Source organism: Pseudophryne corroboree, chromosome 1 (genome assembly GCF_028390025.1).
Source record: "Pseudophryne corroboree isolate aPseCor3 chromosome 1, aPseCor3.hap2, whole genome shotgun sequence".
Taxonomy (NCBI): domain Eukaryota; kingdom Metazoa; phylum Chordata; class Amphibia; order Anura; family Myobatrachidae; genus Pseudophryne; species Pseudophryne corroboree.
The window spans coordinates 66,097,286-66,121,410 of record NC_086444.1 but is presented as its reverse complement, the minus strand read 5'-3'; the positions used below and the strand labels follow the sequence as shown (position 1 = coordinate 66,121,410).

At 44.0% G+C, this 24,125-nt stretch overlaps 1 protein-coding gene across 1 annotated transcript in view; it reads left to right on the top strand.

Annotated features, from left to right (window-relative positions):
• Nucleotides 1-24,125, top strand: part of LOC134924433 (acyl-coenzyme A amino acid N-acyltransferase 1-like) — a 59,315-nt gene that overhangs the window by 34,379 nt on the left and 811 nt on the right. Inside the window, exon 4 of the mRNA XM_063920877.1 lies at nt 24,075-24,125. This exon is cut by the window's right edge and continues 811 nt beyond it. Within this exon, the coding sequence (XP_063776947.1) occupies nt 24,075-24,125 (51 nt within the window). The remainder of the gene's footprint in view (nt 1-24,074) is intronic.

Below are 24,125 nucleotides of genomic sequence, written 5' to 3'. Positions count from 1 at the left end.
CAAATGGCCAGTGTCATCCGCAGTACAACACCTAACAACAAGGCAGCGGGGTACGCCATCATGCGTTCCACCAAGTACCGGTGGAACGCACCGCGTCACTTCCGCTTCCGGGAGCGGGACGTCCTAAGTTACCGTTGCCATGAGTGCATTCCACAAACAACGTGTGGAGCGCACCGCAGCAATAACAGGTCCAATTCCGCTAACAGCAACCCTGAAAGCCATTAGGGGCATGAACCTGATTAACAAAAAACCTTTTACACTGAATCAAATGTAAATTACGATACTAATAAGGTAAAGCAACAAGCCACCAAAATAGTGTAGTTAATATACAGTATAAGGACTCCCAGTGAGTAAAACTGAGCCTGTCACGCAGAGAAAGTGTATGTAGGTGTATATACACTGCTCAAAATAATAAAGGGAACACTAAAATAACACATCCTAGATCTGAATGAATGAAATATTCTTATTAAATACTTTGTTCTTTACATAGTTGAATGTGCTGACAACAAAATCACACACAATATCAATGGAAATCAAATTTATTAACCCATGGAGTTCTGGATTTGGAGTCGCACTCAAAATTAAAGTGGAAAAACACACTACAGGCTGATCCAACTTTGATGTAATGTCTTTAAAACAAGTCAAAATGAGGCTCAGTAGTGTGTGTGGCCTCCACGTGCCTGTATGACCTCCCTACAATGCCTGGGCATGCTCCTGATGAGGTGGCGGGTGGTCTCCTGAGGGATGTCCTCCCAGACCTGGACTAAAGCATCCGCCAACTCCTGGACAGTCTGTGATGTATCTTAGCTTGGCAGAATAGCGAACGAAAGATTAGCAGAATTGCGAATAGAAAATTCTTAGCAGTTTCTGAGTAGCTCGAGACTTACTCCTACACTGCGATCAGCTCAGGCCGTTTCGTTCCTGGTTTGACGTCCCAAACATGCCCTGCGTTCGGCCAGCCACTCCCCCGTTTCTCCAGACACTCCCGCGTTTTATCCTGGCATGCCTGCGTTTTTCCGCACACTCCCAGAAAACGTCCAGTTTCCGCCCAGAAACACCCACTTCCTGTCAATCACACTCCGATCACTTCAACGATGAAAATTCTTCGTTCGGACATGAGTAAATCTACTAAGTTTTGTGCTAAAATACTTAGCGCATGCGCACTGCGTACCATACGCATTTTTGCCTTAATCGCTCCATTGCGAAAATAGGCAACGAGCGATCAACTCGGAATGACCCCCATTATGTACTTTAAAAAGATACATAGATATTTTTTCGCTTTGGAAGGGCACCGAGGAAGGTTTTAATCTGATGCTTGGCGAATTTAATTCGCTAGATAGTACAGTACGATTTACAGGGCAGTGCAATCGTGAGACTATTAATTTTTTGGATGTTAAGGTCACCTGCAAGGGGACAGGATTTGACACCACATTATTTCGGAAAGATACAGACCGTAACACTGTCCTTCATGCCTCAAGTAATCACCCACCTAATTTAAAGAACAGCTTACCAATTTCACAGTTCATGCAGGTCATGAGGAACAACTCGGATCCCGCTGTTGCTGAAACACAATTGCTTGAAATGAAGCAACGTTTTCGTGAGAGGGGTTATAAACACCACCTTATAGAGAATTGCCTCACCAGACCATGTAAAAAGTTTGCACGTACAGTGAATAAAGAAGATAAAAGGATGTTATTTTTTACTCCATATGATGAGAGTTCACCTGTCGTATCTAAAGCAATTAAGAAACACTGGCCGATCGTCAGTACAGATTCGGTTGTTGGAAAACACTGTTCTTAGCCACCAATGATGGCATATAGATGAGGAAGGAATTTGAAACAACTCCTCATGCATCCGAACAGGACCAAGAAGGTGGCAGATAAGATCTGGCTCCTGACGCAAAAACCTGGTTGCTTCAAGTGCTCGGGTTGTTTTACATGCCAACACATGGTTTCAGGGCCAAGCTTCCCGCATCCTCAGAATGGTGATCCTATCCAGATCTGTTATAAGTTGCATTGCCTCTCGGACTTGTCTACCTACTTACCTGTCCGTGCGGACTTTAATATGTTGGGATGACCACTTGCAAGTTCAGGGAGAGGATGGCTAATCATTGGATGTCTATTCGACACGCACTCTCTTCTGGAGCCACCGCTAAGCCAGTGGCACTCCACTTTCTGATGTTAGGCCATCAATTATCAACACTTAGATGTTGCATCGACTGGTGCCGCCCCCTGTCCGTGGAGGAGACCGGGCACTATTATTGAAGAAGCTTGAGGCACATTTGATTTTCCGTCTTGGGACTGTGGCCCCACACGAACTCAATGAGTGTAATCCACTTAACATATTTTTTTTACGTTAACTTATATATTTTCTGGAAGTACTGTACTCTTTGGAGTAGGGACAAAAATTTTTTTTTATTTATTTCTGCAAACTTCACTGCTCTTATTCAGCCACCACTCCTCCTCCTCCCCCTCCTCCTCCTCCTATTCTCATTTTGCTACCACTATTTAACCCATCCACACTATGGCCAAGCTGGCAACATCCCCCATTAATCCTTGTCTGTCTTCCTTTTCCTTTTTTCTGTCCCCTGCTACCACCTCTATCCCTCTCTCCCAGTCTCCTACATCTCATGCTCTCTCCTCACCTCTGTCTGCCTCCCTTACCCTCCTCTTCTGTTTCCCCATTGCAATTCACTTCTGCCCTTTCACACCATTTATACCCCACCACTCAACCCTGCTCTCTCCCTCCTCTGCCTGTCTCCTCACCTCTCCTCCACCAGTATCATACTGCACTCCCTCCCTGCCTCACTCCTGCAGTCTCCCTTCCTAGCCAAGGCCCCAGCACCATCAATACACCCTCTTTATCCCTTCCTTCCACATTAGTCTTACCTCAACGCTATAGCAATCCTGATAATCTCATTCACATCTCTCCCACAAACTCCTACCCCCTATACTGTGCACTCTGGAATGCCAGATCTGTTTGTAACAAACTAGCCCCCACTCACGACCTTTTCATTTCCAACTCCCTGCACCTCCTGGCCATTACTGAAACCTGGATTACTCCCTATGACACCGCTTCTCCTGCTTCTCTCTCTGCTGGGGGCCTCCCATTCTCACCCCCCCCCCCGACCTGGGGGTTGTCATGGGGGTGGTGTTGGGATCCTTTTACCCTCAAGCTACACATACCAACTTATACCTCCAGAACCATCTCTTACATTCTCTACATTAGAGGTCCATGCAATATGCCTCTACCAACCTACTAATCTTCGAGTTGCTGTCATTTACCGTCCACCTGGCATTTCCTCCAAATTCCTCGACAACTTTGCTTCCTGGCTACCTCACTTCCTCTCTTCTGATATTACCTCCATTATCCTAGGTGATTTCAACATCCCTATCGATAACCCCACAAAACCACCCGCCTCTAAACTCCTTAACCTTACCTCTTCACTTGGTCTCTCTCAGTGGACCACCTCCCCCTCCCATGTGAACGGGAGCTCACTGGATCTGGTTTTCACTCACCGCTGTGATATTTCTGATTTCTCCAATTCACCTTTTTCCCTCTCTGACCACCACTTGCTCTCATTCAACTTATCTATCTCTGCTCCCCCATCTCTCCCTCTTAAGGCTATCATCACTAAGCGTAACATTGAGGCTATTGACACCTCATCCCTATCCTCCCTGTTTGACTCTCTTCTCTCTCCTCTTCTCTCTCACATGCCCTGAACAAGCCACATCCCTATACAATGCATCTCTTACTTCAGCCCTTGACTCTGTTGCTCCGCCAACCACTATTCACCCTCGCAGATCAACACCTCAAACCTGGCACACCAAATGCACCAGATATCTACAAAAATGCTCACGTACTGCCGAGCGACAGTGGAGGAAATCACGCTCTAAAGCAGACTTCCTCCATTTCAAATTCATGCTCTCATCCTTCAGTGCTGCCCTTTCCCTTGCTAAACAATCATACTTCAAAATCCTCATCTCTACCCAGTCTTCCAACCCCCGGCGCCTCTTTGCCACTGTTAACTCCCTCCTCTGCCCACCACCACCTCCTCATTGTCTGCTCTTGACTTTGCCACTTATTTCACATCCAAGATTGACTCCATACGTCAGGACATCACATCCCACCAGACCAGCAACCAGCCACCACCCATCCTTTGCCTCCCCTCCGCTTCCCTCTTACCAACTCTGACATCTTTCTCCCATGTATCTGGCGAGGAAGTCATGGTACTCATACATTCCTTCCCCCCCCCCCACAACCTCTCCACTTGACCCTATCCCCTCCCACCTCCTCCGCTTCCTCTCTCCTTCTGCCTGTTCCCATCTTGCCCACCTTCTCAATCTGTCCCTCTCATCAGGCACTGTCCCCTCTGCCTTCAAGCTTGCTCTTGTCTCCCCTATTCTTAAAAAACCTACCCTTGATCCTAACACTCTCTCCTACCCTTTGCCTCCAAACTTCTTGAGCGTATTGTCTATAATCGCCTCACTGCCTTTCTTTCCTCTCACTCACTGCTTGACCCATTCCAGTCTGGTTTCCTCTCTCTCCACTCCACTGAAACTGCCCTCACAAAAGTCTGCAATGACCTCCATGCAGCAAAATCTAAGGGCCACTACTCTCTGCTTATTCTTCTTGACCTCTCTGCTGCTTTTGACACTGTGGACCACCCTCTCCTTCTGCAAATCCTTCACTCTCTTGGTCTACGCGATACTGCCCTCTCCTGGCTGTCCTCCTACCTCTCTGATCGTTCCTTCTCTGTCTCCTCTCATGATGCTACCTCACCCCCACTTCCACTAACTGTTGGTGTCCCCCAAGGTTCTGTTCTTGATCCTCTCCTTTTCTCTCTCTATGCGTCCTCTTTAGGTGAACTCATTAGTTCTTTTAACTTCCAGTATCACCTCTATGCTGAAGACCCTCAAATCTACGTCTCCTCCCCTGATCTCTCCACAGCTCTCCTCACTCGTACCTCTAACTGTCTTTCTGCTATCTCTTCCTGGATGTCCCAACGCTTTCTTAAACTCAACATGTCTAAGACTGAGCTGATCATCTTCCCACCCTCCCACACAACCTTACCTCCCACAATCTCGCTATCCATTGATGGCACGACTATCTCCTCTAGCCCACAAGTATGCTGCCTTGGTGTAATCCTTGACTCCTCCCTCTCCTTCAAACCACACATTCAGCACCTCTCACAAACCTGTCATTTTCATCTCAAAAACATTTCCAGGATCAGACCTTTTCTCACCCAGGATGCCACTAAGATCATTATTCACTCACTGATTATTTCCACACTGGACTACTGTAATCTCCTCCTAACTGGCCTCCCTGACAATTACCTCTCTCCACTCCAATCTATCCTCAATGCTGCTGCTCGGCATATCTTCCTCACCAAACGCACTACGTCCACTCCCCTCTCCTACAAGCCCTTCACTGGCTTCCCTTCCCTTTCAGAATCCAATTCAAACTTCTCACACTCACTTACAAAGCACTCACCCACTCCTCTCCCATTTACATCTCTGACCTTATCTCCCTTTACTCTCCCACCTGTCCTCTTCGCTCTGCTAATGCACGCCGACTCTCCTGTCTTCTGATTACTTCCTCCCACTCCCATCTCCAAGATTTTTCACGTGCTGCTCCCTTCCTCTGGAATTCTTTACCTCTCCCCCTCAGACTCTCCACCTCTCTACAAAACTTCAAACGGGCTCTTAAGACCCATTTCTTTACCAAACCCAGCCAAATCTCATCCTAACCCTCTGTTCCACGCTCTCTATGTACCCCATCTGTGTCACCCCTGTCTGTCTACCCCTCCTCTTAGGATGTAAGCTCTCACGAGTAGGGCCCTCTTCCCTCATGTGCTTATCCTTTTCTTACTTTAATAATCCTCAACTGCCCAAATCCCGCAGTTTTTGGCCACCTGGAACTTATCCCTGTCATTTACTGGTGTAGTTATGCTTAGTTACCATGTACTTGTCCTATATTGTCTTCAACTGTAAGTCAATGTTTTCCTGTTTTGATTATGTGCTTATGTACTCTGTAATTGGGCGCTGCGGAACCCTTGTGGCGCCATATAAATAAAGGATGATGATGATGATGATAATAAATTGATATGCCACTCTTTCAATGTATTTAGGGACTGACACACTCGTTTTTGCTTTTTCTCTAGTTTTTCTAATTTTTCTATTGTTTGCCTGGGTATGCATGTGCTGTTGTGTATACCTATTTATTTGAATTTTTTTATGTATTTAGGCTGTTTTTTGGTGTCTGTTTAATCAGACTCTGTATAATATACTAACTATGTTTTGTTTTTATGATATAGATAGAGATATATATATATATATATATATATATATATATATTGAGAGAAGAATGGAGGGCGCAGGTATAAATACACAGGTTCACAATTCCATTTATTTTGAACATATGCTCACATACATCTTGGTTTAAAACTGTGCACTCAGTCCTCCGGTCTATCCAGCATCGGACCCGCTTTCACCCGTCGATGAATCTCCTTCTACCGCAGGGATCACGGATACCGTCTGCTCCTCCACCGGGACCAGGATCAGTTTCAGACCATCTGTCCTTTGCTCCACAGGCCACGCCCAACGCGTTTCGTCAATGGACTTCGTCAGGGGGTGTGGCTAAGTTCTGGCATCTCCTCACTATATACTAGATCAAACACCTGCACTCCATTATCTAATTAACCCGTGCAGTATACATAGTATTAACAGGCTTCACACCTGCACATTTTGTTAAAACATAAAACAAGTTATTTCAGTGTGATCTAAAAGACTCATATACAATATGAGCCCTCCAAACAGAGTAATATATCGGCACAAAACATTTCATACAATTTAATCAATATAAAATCATTATCTTTACATAAAAAAAGGAACTAACACATCCTAACTAATAATTTAACAGCCACTGCTTCTATTTTAGCGCAGCATGCACTGACGTAATATTGCCTGAAAGATAGAAAGAATTTCCATAAAAAAATGATACATATATATACATATTTACAAACAGCTAATAGAAATCGATTGTTCAAAGGACAAGTCCAACAAATGTGGATCATATACACATACTCCAATTCAGAGGTAATCATTTCACTTAACCCCCTATATCCTGGATTCTAACACAAATACCCATTATTTCCATAAGAACTTCAGCTCTTAAATGCGGCAAAGGGATCAATGATCCAACTACAATGCCACACAGAGCGAATTCCCTGGAATGCCCCTAATGTAAAAATGGCGTGATGTCATAATTTTCATTTAATCCTGATGGACTAATTGTTTCTAATGCATGAATCCAAAAGACTTCCCTTTTACTTAATTGTTTCAAAATATCCCCTCCTCTCTCGTCTAGCCTAACATGTTCTAATGCCCTGAAGCTAAACTTACTTAAATCCCCTCCATTACACTTCAAGAAATGTCTAGGGACGCTATGTTCTTCACATTTTTTTACTATACTCCTTGTGTGTTCTAACATACGGATTTTTAACTGGCGTTTAGTTTTGCCCACATAGCGTGCTCCACAGGCACACTCTATCATGTATATCACACACGTAGTCTGACAGTTTATCATTTCTTTTATATCCCAATATTTACTTCTATCCCTATTCCAGACTTTTCTCCTTTCTTTACTTATGTAGGGGCACATTTTACATTTACCGCAGGGAAAAAAACCAGTTGTTTTTTTTAACCATGAATCGTCCTTTATTTTAGACAGATTACTCGGTGCTAAAGCACTCTTCAAGCTTCTCGCTTTCCTAAACACGACCTGTGGTCTTTCTGGTAACACCCCTTTCAGCACCGGATCTACTGTTAACACCTCCCAATGCTTTATAAGAATGTTCCTAATTTCCCTGCTCTTAGTGTTATAGCCCGTAACAAAAGGTATTAATGTATTTCTCCTTTCATTTTTATTCTTATAAGACAGGAGACTCGTTCTGTCTACCATATCAGCTTTTATCTTACATTTTTCTACTAATTTGAGGGGATACTTCTTTTCTAGAAATCTTGTTTTATACAATTCCGTCTGTTGTTCGTACATTTCATGATTTGTGCAGTTACGTTTGACTCTCAGAAATTGCGAATAGGGTATGTTCGTAATCCAATTTTTATAATGGCAACTATTATAATGTACATAATTATTACTGTCAACCTTTTTTATGTATGTGTAAGTACTTATAGAATCTCCTGGACCACAATCTCCTGTATCAATCACAAGGTCAAGAAATTCTATTTTCTCAGTCTGGAAATTAGAGGTGAATCTTAAATTGTAATTATTATTATTTAAATACCTCATAAACATATCAAACTGTTCTTTATCTCCCCTCCATACCACCAATATATCATCTATATAGCGATGATATGAAAGAAGAGATCCAGAAAATGGATTGTTATTATAAATCACCTCATTTTCCCATTTCCCTAAATACAAGTTCGCAAAACTCGGAGCGTAGGGCGTACCCATCGCGCTTCCGCACCGTTGATTATAAAATTGTCCTTGGAACTTGAAAAAATTATTTTTAAGTACTAGTTCTACACATTGTACCAGAAACATTCTAAATTCTTCTGTAAGAGTCAAATCCAAGGAGAGAAAGTAGTAGACCGCTTCAAGTCCCTCTTTATGTGGTATACTGGTGTACAGCGACTCAACGTCAATTGTACACCAGTATAACCCTTCTTCCCACTTCATCTCACTTAGAACTCGTAGTACATGAGTCGAGTCCTGCACATAGGACTTCAGTTTTGGAACATATTTTTTTATATATATATCAACATATTCGGAGAGTCTAGAGGTGGCAGATTCTATACCAGATATTATAGGTCTCCCCGGCGGTTTCTCAAGCCTTTTATGAATTTTAGGGAGAAAATAGAATATTGCCACTCTAGGATTCACATTGTACACATAATTAATTTCCTCTTTACTTATACAGCCATCACAATGTCCTCTATCCAGTAATTCTTTTAACTCATTCAACACCCGTTCACTTGGATCAGCAGGAAGTTTAGAGTACGTATCTACGTCATTTAACAATCTATTTGCCTCCTCCAAATAATCAGTCCTATTCATCAGCACTACTCCTCCCCCTTTATCTGCCATCTTTATAACCAAATCATGATTTTGTTCTAAAGTCTTGATAGCATCTCTTTCATCTTTTCCCAAGTTGTCTCTACATTTTACGTCACCTCTACATAATTCCTCAAAATCCCTCATAACCAATTTAGAAAAGGTTTCTATATAGCTTCCCCTAGATTCCAGGGGATAGTAGTTTGAACCCAATTTTAAACCTGTTTTGTTGTCACTTTCTTTTACATTATTTATACTTTCGTTTTTATTCTTCTCAAAATGACGTTTTAAAGTCAGAGTTCTTATAAATTTATTAGCATCTATAAATAATTCGAAGTTATTTGGGTTTTTATTAGGTGCAAAGGACAAGCCCTTTTGGAGTAGTCTGATCTCACATGAGGTTAAAATATGGTCCGATAGGTTGAAAATACCCGTAATTAATTTGCCTTCCTTTGTTTGTTTCCCTTTACCTCCTCTCTTTCCTCTCTTTGTTCTTCTAGTATTTTCCTTTTTAGACCTGCTCTCGGACTGCCTGTGTCTTCTATCCCTGTCAAACCCCATCTCTCTCTCCTCCCCCCCCCTCTCTGAAAATTTTTTTGCTGCTGCCCCTGATAATTGGGAGTACTTATGGGATCGTATCTATTTCTGGTGGAGACCATAAAATTGTCTCTTTTCTGTTCATACTTTCTATTTCAATATGGTATTTTCTGCCACCCCATCTGTTTAGGGGTACGTTCCTGCCATTTATCACGATTTTCAAGCATAAACTTTTTACTTACGAATTTTTTTGTATCATTCCACTTTCTTACATGTCCTTCCTTATAATCCTGTAAGTCTCTTTGGAATTTCCTAACCTTTGTGTCTATTATCTCTTTCTCTAATTTCTTAACTCTAGACTCACTATCTTTCATTAATTCAATGAATTCTTTCATTTCTTTCACTGGTTTTATTTTTTCATTAAATTCATTTAATTCTAAGTCGACTTCTTTCAATTCCTTCTTTCTCTCATGCAGTATTAATCCGATGAGACTAAAGGAACACTCATCTAATATTTCATACCACGCATCTGTGAATTTTTTATTTTCATTTCCAAATGTTGGTGCTTTAAATAATCGTAATCCCCTAGGGATCCGTTTAACCTCCATATATTTCTCTAGCGTGGTCAGTTCCCAACTCATTTTCATCTCCTTCATTAGAAGTCTCTCTATTTGTGAGCACAACGAATCAAGATCCATATTACCATCAGATGTGTGCATAACCTTGTTTTCACCATTTCCTAAGTACTCATTAAAAATTTTGTGCCGTTCATCAAATCTCCTCTGTCTTAAATCCATACTTTTTTGTTAAAAAAAAAATATATATATATATATATATATATATATACTCAAACCTTATACAACAACCACACAATTTTAGCACTGTGGAACTAAAATATACCAAATATTTAAGAAAAAATAATAATAATACAGTACAAGTATATATCAATGCATAATAAATGCCGCAAGCTTAATGGTTAAAAAGTGTATATAAAAGTAAAAAAGCTGCGCATTCAATACACTTTCCTTTAAAATGCTTTAAGTCCTTGATTGATATCCTAGGTCCCGTTTTCTATGCGATGTACGCTGCCGCTTCCTCCTTTAGGGAATAGAGCCACTAATCCCAATGTGCATGTAGTGAGAGAAGAATGGAGGGCGCAGGTATAAATACAAATAAATATATATATATACTTTCTCTGCGTGACAGGCTCCGTTTTATTCACTGGGAGTCCTTGTTACGTTCACTGTACTCGATACTCAGGGTGGACAAGCCCCGAGCACAGGAACGTAATGCTGCAGTGAAAACGGAGCTCAGCAGCAACCCCTAAGGAGCCCTGACTCCGTTGTCTCACCCTCGTGGTCAGTCTACGCCTGCGAGACTAGGTTTGCTTGGGCCCACGGCAGCCGCCTTTGAAGGGCGGATTAAGTCTGCCCAACTCCGATGCCTCCCGGTCTTAGTTGGAGACGAGGCGTAAACTGAGACGGGGCGATATCAAGGGGAACCTCTAACTAAAGATGGAAATACCCAGTTAGGGGTGCTACAGAACTAAAAGGAAGTATGTGCGGCACAGCCGCCAGGACAAACTACAACAAAGACAATATTGTCCACACGCCGACACAATCCTGTTGTGTACCGGCGATGACAGCATACGCAGAACCCTCTGCAGAAAATCCAAAGCAAATATAACAAGAAGCTATGGCCAAGGCCGTAAGATGCGGCAAAGCCGATACTCACGAAACCGGTGAGAAATACAGGCGGACGGACAAAAACCTCCAAAGCCGCAGACACAGGCTCATAGAACTGGAGGGCAGGCAGGATTCCGACAACAGACCAGAGGACGCCAAGACACAGGATAACTGGATCAGGAACAGGCAATACCACAGGACTTATGGACAGGAACACGCCAAGGCAGGAAGCAGCTCAGCATAAGCTATCACCGGCGTCTGTGTCAGGCACTGAGGGAATATATAACAGGGAGCCCTCCAATAGCTGCAGAGAACCTAAATTAGTGATGTCGTGCAGCTGCCCTGCTGCACGACCCAGAGCTGACAGGTGGATTACAAATTACATGGCAATGGGGAACGCCGTCCACCTCTGGCGTCCCCGTTGCCAAGGACCCGGCGGCTCACTGCGCACAGCGTCCTCCGTTGCCAGGCGCTGTGCGGGGAGCAGGAGGAGGCGCGGCAGACATGACGCACCAGCCCCGTTGCCAAGCAACGGCCGGGCACTGGCGAGACCCGCCGCGGCTAACAGTACCCCCCCCTTGAGGAGGGGTTAAAGAACCCCTACACCCGGGTTTATGGGGAAATTCCCGAAAGAACATCTTAAGTTTAGGGGTATGCAAATCCTTGTCCTGGACCCAAGACCTCTCCTCTGGGCCATACCCTTTCCAATGGACCAGAAAATAAAGCAGACCACGAGAAAATTTAGAATCCAACACCTCCACTAGGAACTCTTGTTGGCCCTGACCAGCCACCGGAGGTTTACCCTAGAAAATTTTCCTAGGAAATTTCCTGGAAAGCACATATGGCTTCAACAGAGAACAATGGAAGGTGTTGGAGATTTTAAGTGACTTTGGCAACTGTAGTCGAAAAGCCACTGGATTAATCTTTTTGATAAGAAATGGTCCAATGAATCTAGGTCCCAGTCTAGCTGAAGGTTGTCTAAGCTTGATGTTGCGAGTTGACAACCACACCTTATCTCCTACCTTAAAGGTGCATGGGCGTCGGAACCTATCCGAAATAATTTTTCCTCGAAAGGCAGCTTTCTTAAGAGCAAGGTGTACCTTCCTCCCTCCAAATATTTCTGAGACGGGAGGTCAAAGCCAAAGAAGAAGTTGAGGCGTAAAACAATTGGCTCTAGGGTGAAAACCCAGAACCGAAAAGAACGGAGACACCTTGGTAGATGAATGGTAAGAGTTATTGTAAGCAAACTCGGCCAGAGGAAGATAATCTGACCAATCGTTCTGAAGTTTGGCAGTATGAAGACGCAAATATGGCTTTAGTGACTGATTCACACGTTCAGTCTGCCCGTTAGACTGTGGACGGTATCCAGAGGTTAAACAGAGTTTCATGTTTAACGAAGCACAAAAACGTTTCCAAAAACGGGCAATAAACTGAGGTCCTCGGTCCGAGACTATATCCACGGGTAATCCATGAAGCCTAAAAACATGACGGAGAAACAAAACTGGCAAAACTTGAGCGGACGGTAATCGGGGTAAAGCAATGAAGTGGGCCATCTTGCTAAAATGGTCCACGACTACCCAAATGACCTGAAACCCAGAAGAAAGAGGAAGATCTACCACAAAATCCATGGAAATGTGTTAACTCCTTAACATCCTTAGAAAGATTAGGCCACCACACCGAGCGAGAGATCAACTCCAAGGTTTTAGTAACACCAGGATGGCCAGCAACCTTATTATCATGAAACTCTGCAAGGACATTTCTTCTCAAGAACACTGGAACATAGACGACCAACAGGCATATTACTGGGGGCCTGTTGCTGAACCTGGGCAAGCTGTGTGAATAAATCCTGTGCGAGGCCAGCCTGGATGACAGATGTTGGGATAATGGGAGTTGCGGAAGAATGGTTATGATGAGCTGGAAGAAAACAGCGTGACAGGGCGTCGGCCTTGGTGTTTTTAGAACCGGGCCTGTAGATGATGATGAACTTAAACCGTGTAAAGAACAGCGCCCAACGTGCCTGCCGGGAATTAAGCCACTTTGCAGATTCAATATACTGTAAATTCTTGTGATCAGTGAATACCGTAATGGTATGCTTAGCTCATTCAAGCCAGTGCCTCCACTCCTCAAAGGCCCATTTGACTGCCAGCAATTCCAGATTACCAACATCATAGTTGGATTCAGCAGATGAGAATTTCCTGGATATGAAGGCACAAGGGTGTAGCTCCCAAGACTTGGGGTCCTCTTGAGAAAGGATGGCTCCCACTCCAACCTCTGAGGCGTCCAACTTGACGATAAAAGGAAGATCTGGGTTGGGGTGTCTGAGGACAGGAGCTGAGACAAAGGCCTGTTTCAAAGCCTGGAAGGCAGATTCGGCTAGAGGTGACCAGTTAGAAGGATCAGCTCCCTTTCTAGTTAATACCACAATAGGAGCGACCAAATCGGAAAAGGCATGAATAAAACGTCTATAATTCGTGAAACCCAGAAATCTCTGGATAGCCTTTAAATTGGTGGGTTGTGCCCAATTTAAGATTGCCTGGAGTTTCTTTGGCTCCATGAAAAACCCCTTTGGAGAAATAATATATCCTAAAAAGGACACCTCAGTGATGTGGAAATCACACTTCTCCAATTTAGCGTACAAATGGTTCTCCCGTAACCTTTGAAGCACTTGCCGCACATGGACAACATGCTGTTCAGGAGACTCAGAGTAAATTAAAATGTCATCCAAATAAACGACTACAAAGTTCCCTAGAAAATCGCGGAGGACATCGTTAAATAGATCCTGAAACACAGCGGGAGCGTTAGACAGACCGAACGGCATCACAAGATGTTCATAATGTCCAGACTGAGTACTAAAAGCTGTCTTCCACTCATTCCCAGACCTTATTCGGATGAGGTTGTATGCTCCTCTGAGATCGATCTTAGAGAAAATAACCGCGGTGCGGAGCTGATCAAACAGCACCGAAATTAAAGGTAAGGGGTAGGTGTTCTTAACAGAGATTTTATTCAGGGCCCGGTAGTCTATGCACGGCCTTAAAGATCTGTCTTTCTTTTCAACAAAGAAAAACCCTGCACTTAAAAGGTTTTAATAGGCCTTCGAAAATCTCCTTTTTCAGGCTTTCCTGCACATAATCATCCATACCTTTGTCTCTGGACCGGATAAAGCATACAGTCTCCCTTTAGGCAGAGTGGCACCAGGAACGAGGTCAATAGAGCAGTCATAAGACCAGTGGGGTGGCAGGATATCAGCATTACCCTTGGAGAAAACATCAGCAAAGTTCTGATATACCGGAGGTAAGAGTTCCGGAGTGGCGGCCGCAACCCGGACCGGACGAGAAATACATCCCTTAGCACAGTAGGAACCCCACCGAGAAATCTCCCCAGACTGCCAATCTATGGTTGGAGTATGAAGGACGAGCCAGGGGTGACCTAAAACCACAGGCATGGCCGGACAATGGGTGAGAAGGAACTCAATCCTTTCAGAATATAATACCCCCACTGTTAATTGTACTGGTGGGGTCCGATGGGTAATTACCCCGTTAGAGAGTGGACCACCGTCTAGCCCATGCATAATAATTGGTCTATCAAGTTGAAGCTGCGGAACTCCCAGAGCCTGAGCTCAAGCAAGATCCATAAAGTTCCCAGCAGCTCCACTATCAATGAAGGCTGAAACGGAAGACCTGAGGCTTCCCAAAGAAATTTCAACAGGCACTAGCAAGGAATCATGTGAGGACACTAACTGCAGACCCAAGTGAACCCCCTCACTATTCACTTGGTCAGAGCGTTTCCCTGTTTATTAGGGCAGCTACGTGCAACATGTCCCTTGGCACTACCATACAAAGTCCTAAATTTAGCCTTCTGGCTCTTTCTTCTGAAGACAACCGGGAAAGACCCACTTGCATGGGCTCCTCGACGTCCTCAGGGATAGCATACACACATGGACCAGACCTGAAACTAGCCCCTCTTTCAGCTCTCCACTCTCGGAGATGGCGATCGATTTTTAATCGCAAGCTCCATGAGCTTATCCAACGTCTCCGGAGCTGGATACTGAATGAGACTATCCTTGATTACTTTTGACAGACCGAGGCGAAACTGACTGCGCAGGGCAGGATAATTCCAGCCACAGTCGTTCGACCAACGATGAAACTAAGTACAATATGCCTCAGCGGGATTTTTACCCTTTTTTTAGCGCATGTAAGTGACACTCAGCCGATGCTTCCATGTCTGGACCATCATACAAAAGGCCTAATGATTTGAAAAAAGCATCTACTGTGAGTAAGGCTGCGTCATCGGGTTTTAGCCCAAAGGCCCAAGTTTGCGGATCCCCTTGAAGTAAGGACATCACTATACCCACCCGCTGGGACTCAGTACCTGAAGACCGGGGCCTTAAACGAAAATAAAGTTAACAGCCTTCCCAAAAATTAAAGAAATCTTTCCAGTTACCCGAAAAGCGATCAGGAAGGTTCATCTTAGGTTCAGGGGACAATCGGGGAGGCTCGCAAAAGATCTTCCTGCGACCTCACCCGAAGAGTAAGATCCTGCACCGTCTGAGTTCCTGGATCTGATTGGCCAAGACCTGGCTGGGATTCTGTCCTAATACTGATGTGTTCATGAGGACAAAATTTCAAGGCCACCCTAGTTTTTAATATCCGTTTTAAAAAATGTTAATGTTTGTGGACGGTGATAATGTTACGTTCACTGTACTCTGTACTCAGGGTGGACAAGCCCCGAGCACAGGAACGTAATGCTGCAGTGGAAACTGAGCTCAGCAGCAACCCCTAAGGAGCCCTGACTCCGTTGTCTGACCCTCGTGGTCAGTCTACGCCTGCAAGACTAGGTTTGCTTGGGCCCACGGCAGCCGCATTTGAAGGGCGGATTAAGTCTGCCCAACTCCGATGCCTCCCGGTCTTAGTTGGAGACAAGGCGTAAACTGAGACGGGGCGATATCAAGGGGAACCTCTAATTAAAGATGGAAATACCCAGTTAGGGGTGCTACAGAACTGAAAGGAAGTATGTGCGGCACACTGCCAGGACAAACTACAACAAAGACAATATTGTCCACACGCCGACACAATCCTGTTGTGTACCGGCGATGACAGCATACGCAGAACCCTCTGCAGAAAATCCAAAGCAAATATAACAAGAAGCTATGGCCAAGGCCGTAAGATGCGGCAAAGCCGCTACTCACGAAACCGGTGAGAAATACAGGCGGACAGACAAAAACCCCCAAAGCCGCAGACACAGGCTCACAGAACTGGAGGGCAGGCAGGATTCCGACAACAGACCAGAGGACGCCAAGACACAGGATAACTGGATCAGGAACAGGCAATACCACAGGACTTATGGGCAGGAACACGCCAAGGCAGGAAGCAGCTCAGCATAAGCTATCACCGGCGTCTGTGTCAGGCACTGAGGGAGAATATAACAGGGAGCCCTCCAATAGCTGCAGAGAACCTAAATTAGTGATGTCATGTAGCTGCCCTGCTGCACGACCCAGAGCTGACAGGTGGATTACAAATTACATGGCAACGGGGAACGCCGTCCGCCTCTGGCATCCCCGTTGCCAAGGACCCGGCGGCTCACTGCGCACAGCGTCCTCCGTTGCCAGGTGCTGTGCGGGGAGCAGGAGGAGGCGCGGCAGACATGACGCTCCGGCCCCGTTGCCAAGCAACGGCAAGGCGCCGGCGAGACCTTATATATTAACTACACTATTTTGGTGGCTTGTTGCTTTACCTTATTAGTATCGTAATTTACATTTGATTCAGTGTAAAAGGTTTTTTTGTTAATCAGGTTCATGCCCCTAATGGCTTTCAGGGTTGCTGTTAGCAGAATTGGACCTGTTATTGCTGCGGTGCGCTCCACACGTTGTTTGTGGAATGCACTCGTGGCAACGGTAACTAATGACATCCCGCTCCCGGAAGTAGAAGTGACGCGGTGCGTTCCACCGGTACTTGGAGGAACGCATGACGGCGGATCCCGCTGCCTTTTTAGGTGTTATACTGCGGACACTGGCCATTTGGCCTTAGGTGTCCTTTCTGGTCCGTTTGTCATTGTGGATTTATTTGTGATATGGATGTTTGTTTTATCACTATAGTTGGCTCTTTGTATAATTAATTTCACAGGAAGTGATCTAATTCTTCCATACCTTACACTGATTGGTTGATTCTAATTTGCCACCTTTTTGGGACTTCCCAGGGGTATTTCAGGGGCCTGTCAGGCAGTGTTTGGTTGCTGTTGGTCTGCATGGAATGCTGCAATATGTTGTGATGGATGATGTTATGCTTCTCCTGATGAAGGTCCGGAGTGGACCAAAACGTTGATCACCAACCATACTGTCATGTGAGGAATAAAAATGCTTATATATTCATTTTCTGGTGAGTGCACTTTCTCATTCTCTATATATGGACTTCCTTTTTGGACTTCCTAAGTGACACCCCAGCCGTTGACTATTGATCCGATGAGAGTGCGACCCATGCGCGTGTGTATGTATACACACACACATATATCACACACACACACACATATATATATCTATATATATATCATAGTATCTATGGTTGAAAAAAGACAATTGTCCATCGGGTTCAACCTATTTGTGGTCTCCTATGCACGATTATTTTGTATAAAATTTTGACTGAAGTTGCTGACTGCCGTTCCGATTAACCCTTCTTTTTTTATAATAACCATAGTGCGCGACTATGCCCCGTAACCCTGGATATCCTTATCCATTAGGAATAAATCTAACCCATTCTTAAAGGTGTTGACTGAGTTGGCCATTACAACTCCCTCGGGCAGGGAATTCCAAACACGTATCGTCCTTACCGTAAAAAAGCCTTTACGCCGTATTGTGTGGAATCTCCTCTCCTCTAACCTGAGCGAGTGTCCACAATTTCTCTGTGTTGATCTAACCAAAAACAGGTCCTGCGCAAGATCTGTATATTGTCCCCTTATATATTTGTAAATGTTGATCATGTCCCCTCTTAATCTCCTCTTTTCCAGTATAAACATGCCTAGTCTTGCAATCCTTTCCTCGTATTCCAGCGTCTCCATACCCTTAATTAGTTTGGTCGCCCGCCTTTGAACCTTTTCTAGCTCCAGGATATCCTTTTTGTAGTAAGGTGCCCAGAATTGTACACCGTATTCAAGGTGTGGCCTCACAAGTGATTTATATAATGGGAGTATAATACTCTCGCCCCTAGCATTAATTCCCCGTTTTATGCATGCTAATATCTTATTAGCCTTCTTTGCTGCAGTCCTACTTTGGGTACTACTGCTTAGTTTGCTATCTATGAGGACACTTAAGTCCTTTTCCAGTACAGAATCCCCTAATTTTACCCCATTTAGTAGGTATGTGTTATTTTTGTTCTTGTTACCACAGTGCATTACCTTACACTTGTCTGTATTGAAGCGCATTCTCCATTTCGCTGCCCAAGCTTCTAATTTAACTAAGTCATTCTGAAGCGACTCGGCATCCCCCTCCGCATTTATAACTTTACACAATTTGGTATTATCTGCAAAAATTGACACCATGCTCTCTAGACCTTCTGTTAGGTCGTTAATGAAAATATTGAACAATAGCGGTCCTAATACTGAGCCTTGCGGCACACCACTTAGCACTTCAGTCCAAGTTGAAAAAGATCCATTAACCACAACGCGCTGCTCCCTATTATCTAACCAGTTTTTGACCCAAGTGCATTTTGTGCTTCCTAGCCCTGATTCTTGTAGCTTGCAGATAAGTCTCATGTGTGGTGCAGTATCGAATGCTTTGGCAAAATCTAAAAAGATTACATCCACCTCTTTACCCTGATCTAGGTTTGCGCTTACTGTTTCATAAAAGCCAAGTAAGTTGGTTTGACAGGATCTGTCCTTCATAAACCCATGTTGATTCCTTTTAATGACCTTATTGACTTCAAGGAACTTCTGAATACTATCTCTTAGAATACCTTCCAATACTTTCCCCACTATAGATGTAAGACTAACTGGTCTATAATTACCTGGTTCAGCTTTACTTCCCTTTTTGAATATAGGCACTACTTCTGCTATACGCCAGTCTTTGGGAACCATACCTGATATTACTGAATCCTTAAAGATCAAAAATAGCGGTTTTGCAAGTTCAGAATGAAGCTCCATTAGAACCCTTGGGTGAATACCATCGGGACCTGGTGACTTATTAATCTTTAAATGTTTTAATCGGTCACAGACTACTTCCTTGCTTAAATAAGTACCTATCAGTGGGATATTCTCATTATTGAGATTATATGTTAGTCCCTGAATTGGGTCCTCTACTGTTGAAAAAAACTCATTTAGTGTGTCCGCTATGTCATTATCATTTTTGCTTAAGACTCCCAACTTGTCTTCTAAAGGGCCTATACTCTCCTTCTTTAAACTCTTGCTATTAATGTATTTAAAGAATTTTTTGGGATTCGCTTTGCTTTCCTTTGCTACTAGTTTTTCAGTTTCTACTTTAGCCGCTCTTATTTCCTTTTTGCATATTTTGTTACATTCCTTATAGTGCTGAAATGACTCTGCTTCCCCGTCAGATTTGTATTTTTTAAATGCTCGCCTTTTCTTGCCCATAAGTTCCTTTAATCTTTTTGTTAAGCCACATCGGTTTATGATTTTTATTCCTTTTTTTTGCTGCTCGTAGGAATAAATTTGAGTGTATTTTTAGCTAGCAGGAATTTTAATACCTCCCATTTCTCCGTAGTATTAAAATATAGTGGTCAGACTCTCTATTAGATGTGGCAACACCATCTGGTGGCTGAATTCAGTATTACGATATGTATTTATACGGCGCACATATATTCTTCAGCGTTTTACAGAGAATATTTGCCCATTCTGTCCCTGTCCCAGTGGAGCTTATAATCTATATTCCCTACCACATGTACACACACACACACACACACACACACACACACACACACACACACACATTCACGCTAGGGTTCATTGTGTCCAATTATCTTATAAGTATATTTTTGGATTGTGGGAGGAAACTGGAGTACCCGGGGAGAATATAAAAACTCTGCACAGTTAGGGCCATGCTGGGAATTGAACCCATAACCTTAGTGCTGTGAGGCAGTACCATTACACCGTCCGTGCTGCCCAAACACCTAAAACCCTTCAAGTACTATATTCTGGTACATATTCTGATGAAATCTATTTGAACAAACCAGAGTGACAGCAACCAAGCACCCCTATCCCATGAAGGTATAGTATAGTAAAGGTCACCAGCACAGTTATTAGTAATGATGTATACAAGTTACATGAAGTTACTGTGATGACAGCGTTGTAGTACAAGTGACTGGCGGTAATATCTAAATATATGTAACAGACTTTTGGTACTAGTTACAAGTGTAATTTACAGGCATATTATTTACAGTGGAGTAAAGTAAGAAGAACGTTATTAGCCGAAGCAATAATCCTTTGCCAAGAGAATAAATTTAAACATATTGGAGTTCATCAAAAGGCCCCAGCGAATACTAAAGTTACTGCAGTACAAAGCGAGACAAATTTAAACCCGGGTTTAACTGCAAAAATATACTTTATAGAGGTTACTTTAGTTAGTTATGTATACTATACAGTCTTATACAAGTACATGCAGAGCCGTAACTACGTGTGTGCCAAGGGGGCTTGGCACACAGCGCAGTTGCCCTGGGGGCGCACGGCCAGCGGCATGTAATGAGTCAAATTGACTCATTACATGCCGCCTCTGTGTGCGCCGTGCGCCGCGCTGGAGGAGAGAGACCAGCGCCGGAGGCAGCGGACAAGGAGGAGGAGGGAGGGGGAGCAGGGAGCCGCAGCAGCGCTATGTTATTGGTAGTAAGCGCCGCTGCAGCATCCCCCTCTCCTTCTGTATTGGCTGCCCGGCAGCCAATACAGAAGGAGAGGGGGATGCTGCAGCGGCGCTTACTACCAATAACATAGCGCTGCTGCGGCTCCCTGCTCCCCCTCCCTCCTCCTCCTTCTCATCTCACTGCCGCCACCGAGGGAGCAGCACGAGGAGCCTGTCAGCGGGGAGAAGGTAAGTATATTCCCCCCCCCCCCCCTCTCTCTCTCTCTCTCTGTCTCTCTCTCGGACACCGCCTGATGCAATGTGTAAAAAATGGGACTGGCTGCCGCAATGTGTAAAAAATGGGACTGGCTGCCGCAATGTGTAAAAAATGGGACTGGCTGCCGCAATGTGTAAAAAATGGGACTGGCTGCCGCAATGTGTAAAAAATGGGGATGGCTGCCGCAATGTGTAAAAAATGGGGATGGCTGCCGCAATGTGTAAAAAATGGGACTGGCTGCCGCAATGTGTAAAATGGGGATGGCTGCCGCAATGTGTAAAAAATGGGACTGGCTGCCGCAATGTGTAAAATGGGACTGGCTGCCGCAATGTGTAAAAAATGGGACTGGTTGCCGCAATGTGTAAAAAATGGGACTGGCTGCCGCAATGTGTAAAATGGGGTCCTGGCTGCCGCAATGTGTAAAAAGGGGGACTGGCTGCCGCAATGTGTATAAAGGGGGACACCATCTGCCGTAATGTGTAAAAACGGGGATGCTGTAATTGTAAAAAAGGGACGCTGTCTGCCGCAATGTGTAAAAAGGACCGGCTGCCGCAATGTGTTAAAAGGGAGACTGGCTGCTGTAATGTGTAAAAAGGGGGACTGGCTGCCGCAATGTGTAAAAAGGGGGACACTGTCTGCTGTAATGTATAAAAGGGGCTCTACCTGGTGTAGTGGCGCTACTGTGCAGCGTAATTTGAATAATGTAGACTACTGTGCACCGTAGTATGAATTGCTATTATTTTGTGGCCACGCCCCTTCCCCGTGAAGCCACGCCACTTGAAATTTTTTGCGCGCCTACGGCGCGCTCTGCCCCTATCTTACATGGGGGGGGCGGGGGCGCCACTGTCGTTTCTTGCACACAGCGCTAAAATGCCTAGTTACGGCACTGGGTACATGTCAAAGAGAAATCCATAAATTATTAAATCTGATGGTAAATATAGATAATAGTAGTTATTTAAGTATATGTACTGTTTTTGGTTATGCTCACTGGAAAAGAGGGTGACCTAAAGCTGTACAGTATTACTAATTATCCTAGAGTTGGTTGTGCATTTAGTAGAGATGTGCTCCGGCCCATTTTAGCTGGATTTTGCTCTGATTAGTCATCCAGCTTTGGATTTGGATTGGCCAAACGGCCGTGAATGGTTTTGGATTTGGATATTTATTTTTATAAATTGACACAAAAAGCTAAAATCACATCATTTGGGCCTTTTGCTGTTCCTAGAGTATTATTAACCTCAATAATATTAATTTCCATTCAGTTTTGACCACCTCACAGCTTATGATATTGTTTTTACTATTATTGGGCAAAGGCTACAGCGACCTGGTCGGCTACTGCGTGACTGAGCAGTGGCACAAATCCAAAGTAGTTTACAGCACATCTGTGAAACATTACCACACAGCAGTGGCAGAAATTAAAGTTGGTGCAAGATGGAATTATCCTTGGGCCCTCCCTTATGTTGGATATTAAAAAAGACATGCACTTTAACAAACCAAGCACTTCAGCGACAGGCTGCCACTTTTGCGGCTGAAGTGCTTGGTTTGTTTGGACCCCCACAAAAAAAGCTACCAATCGGCTTAAGGCAGCAGCTCTACAGTGGCATAATGACATCATCATTGCCATCCTCATTCACATCAGTGTGTACATCATCCTCACACAATATTCATTCATCCATGCTGGAATCCACTATTACAGAAGTCTCTGTACTTTGACATAATTGCCGGGAAAGGTCTTCCTCATGGAATTTCCAGTTCATTTTGATTAACATTATCTTTTCTACATTTTGTGGAAGTAACCTCCTATGCCGTTCGCTCACAAGGTTCCCAGCTGTGCTGAAAACTGTCTCAGAGTACACACTGGAGGGTGGGCAGCTTAAGTAATGTAAAACAAATTTGTACAAGGGCCTCCTAATTGCCTTTTTTTCCTTCCAGTACTCAAAGGTGACATGTCTGTTTGTATGGTGTCATACAGTACCCTAATTGTATTTAGAGGAAAAATGCTAAAGGGAACCCCTTAGATACCTCAGGACAAACCATTAATTCTGGTTTTAGACGGGATAAAATCCCCATGGTTGGGTGTGTGTCATTAAAAAGTTGCTGCTGAGATAAATCTGCCTGGCTAGGTGGATTGGGTGTGCTCTCTTTGGGGACAGCCACGAGTTGAGGAAGCAGCATATCTCCTATATCTGTGAAGCCCCCACAGCAGAACTCTTAAGGTCTTTGAGTAATTTCTGGAATTTCTGAAACTTTATCTTATTATTTTCTGAATCGTGATGTGTGCATATGAGCAAATATACTTTGTCTTTTTTTAAACTGTCTTTTTTTGTAACTGTAAACTGAAGTTATTCTTATTCTTGAAATGAAAACTTAATTTCTCATTCTGTGTTTGTAATCTACGGCCTTGAGAGGCCCGCGTTACTGATTTTTAAAGTGTGTTTACTGTGAGCGGTACCGAAAGAACCATTGTCAGTTCCCCGAATCCCTTAAATGGTGGCAAGTACCAAGTCGGAAGTAACCCATAAGTCACTGGCGGTGATTCTCAGATTGACACGTCCAGAGAATCGGCCTGCCAATCGTGACACAGATGATGAGCAGTTTTAATCAGTAGCTATGAGCACGGGTGTTGTGCATCTGTCATACACTCTAATATCCTGTCATGGTGTCATTCTGATGTTTGATCATACATATGTTGGAGCATGATCATTTTACCATGTTTTATGTCTTTCAGGTGTCGGCAGCTGGAGTTGGTGTGATCGGTAAATGCAAAGGAGCCGAGATG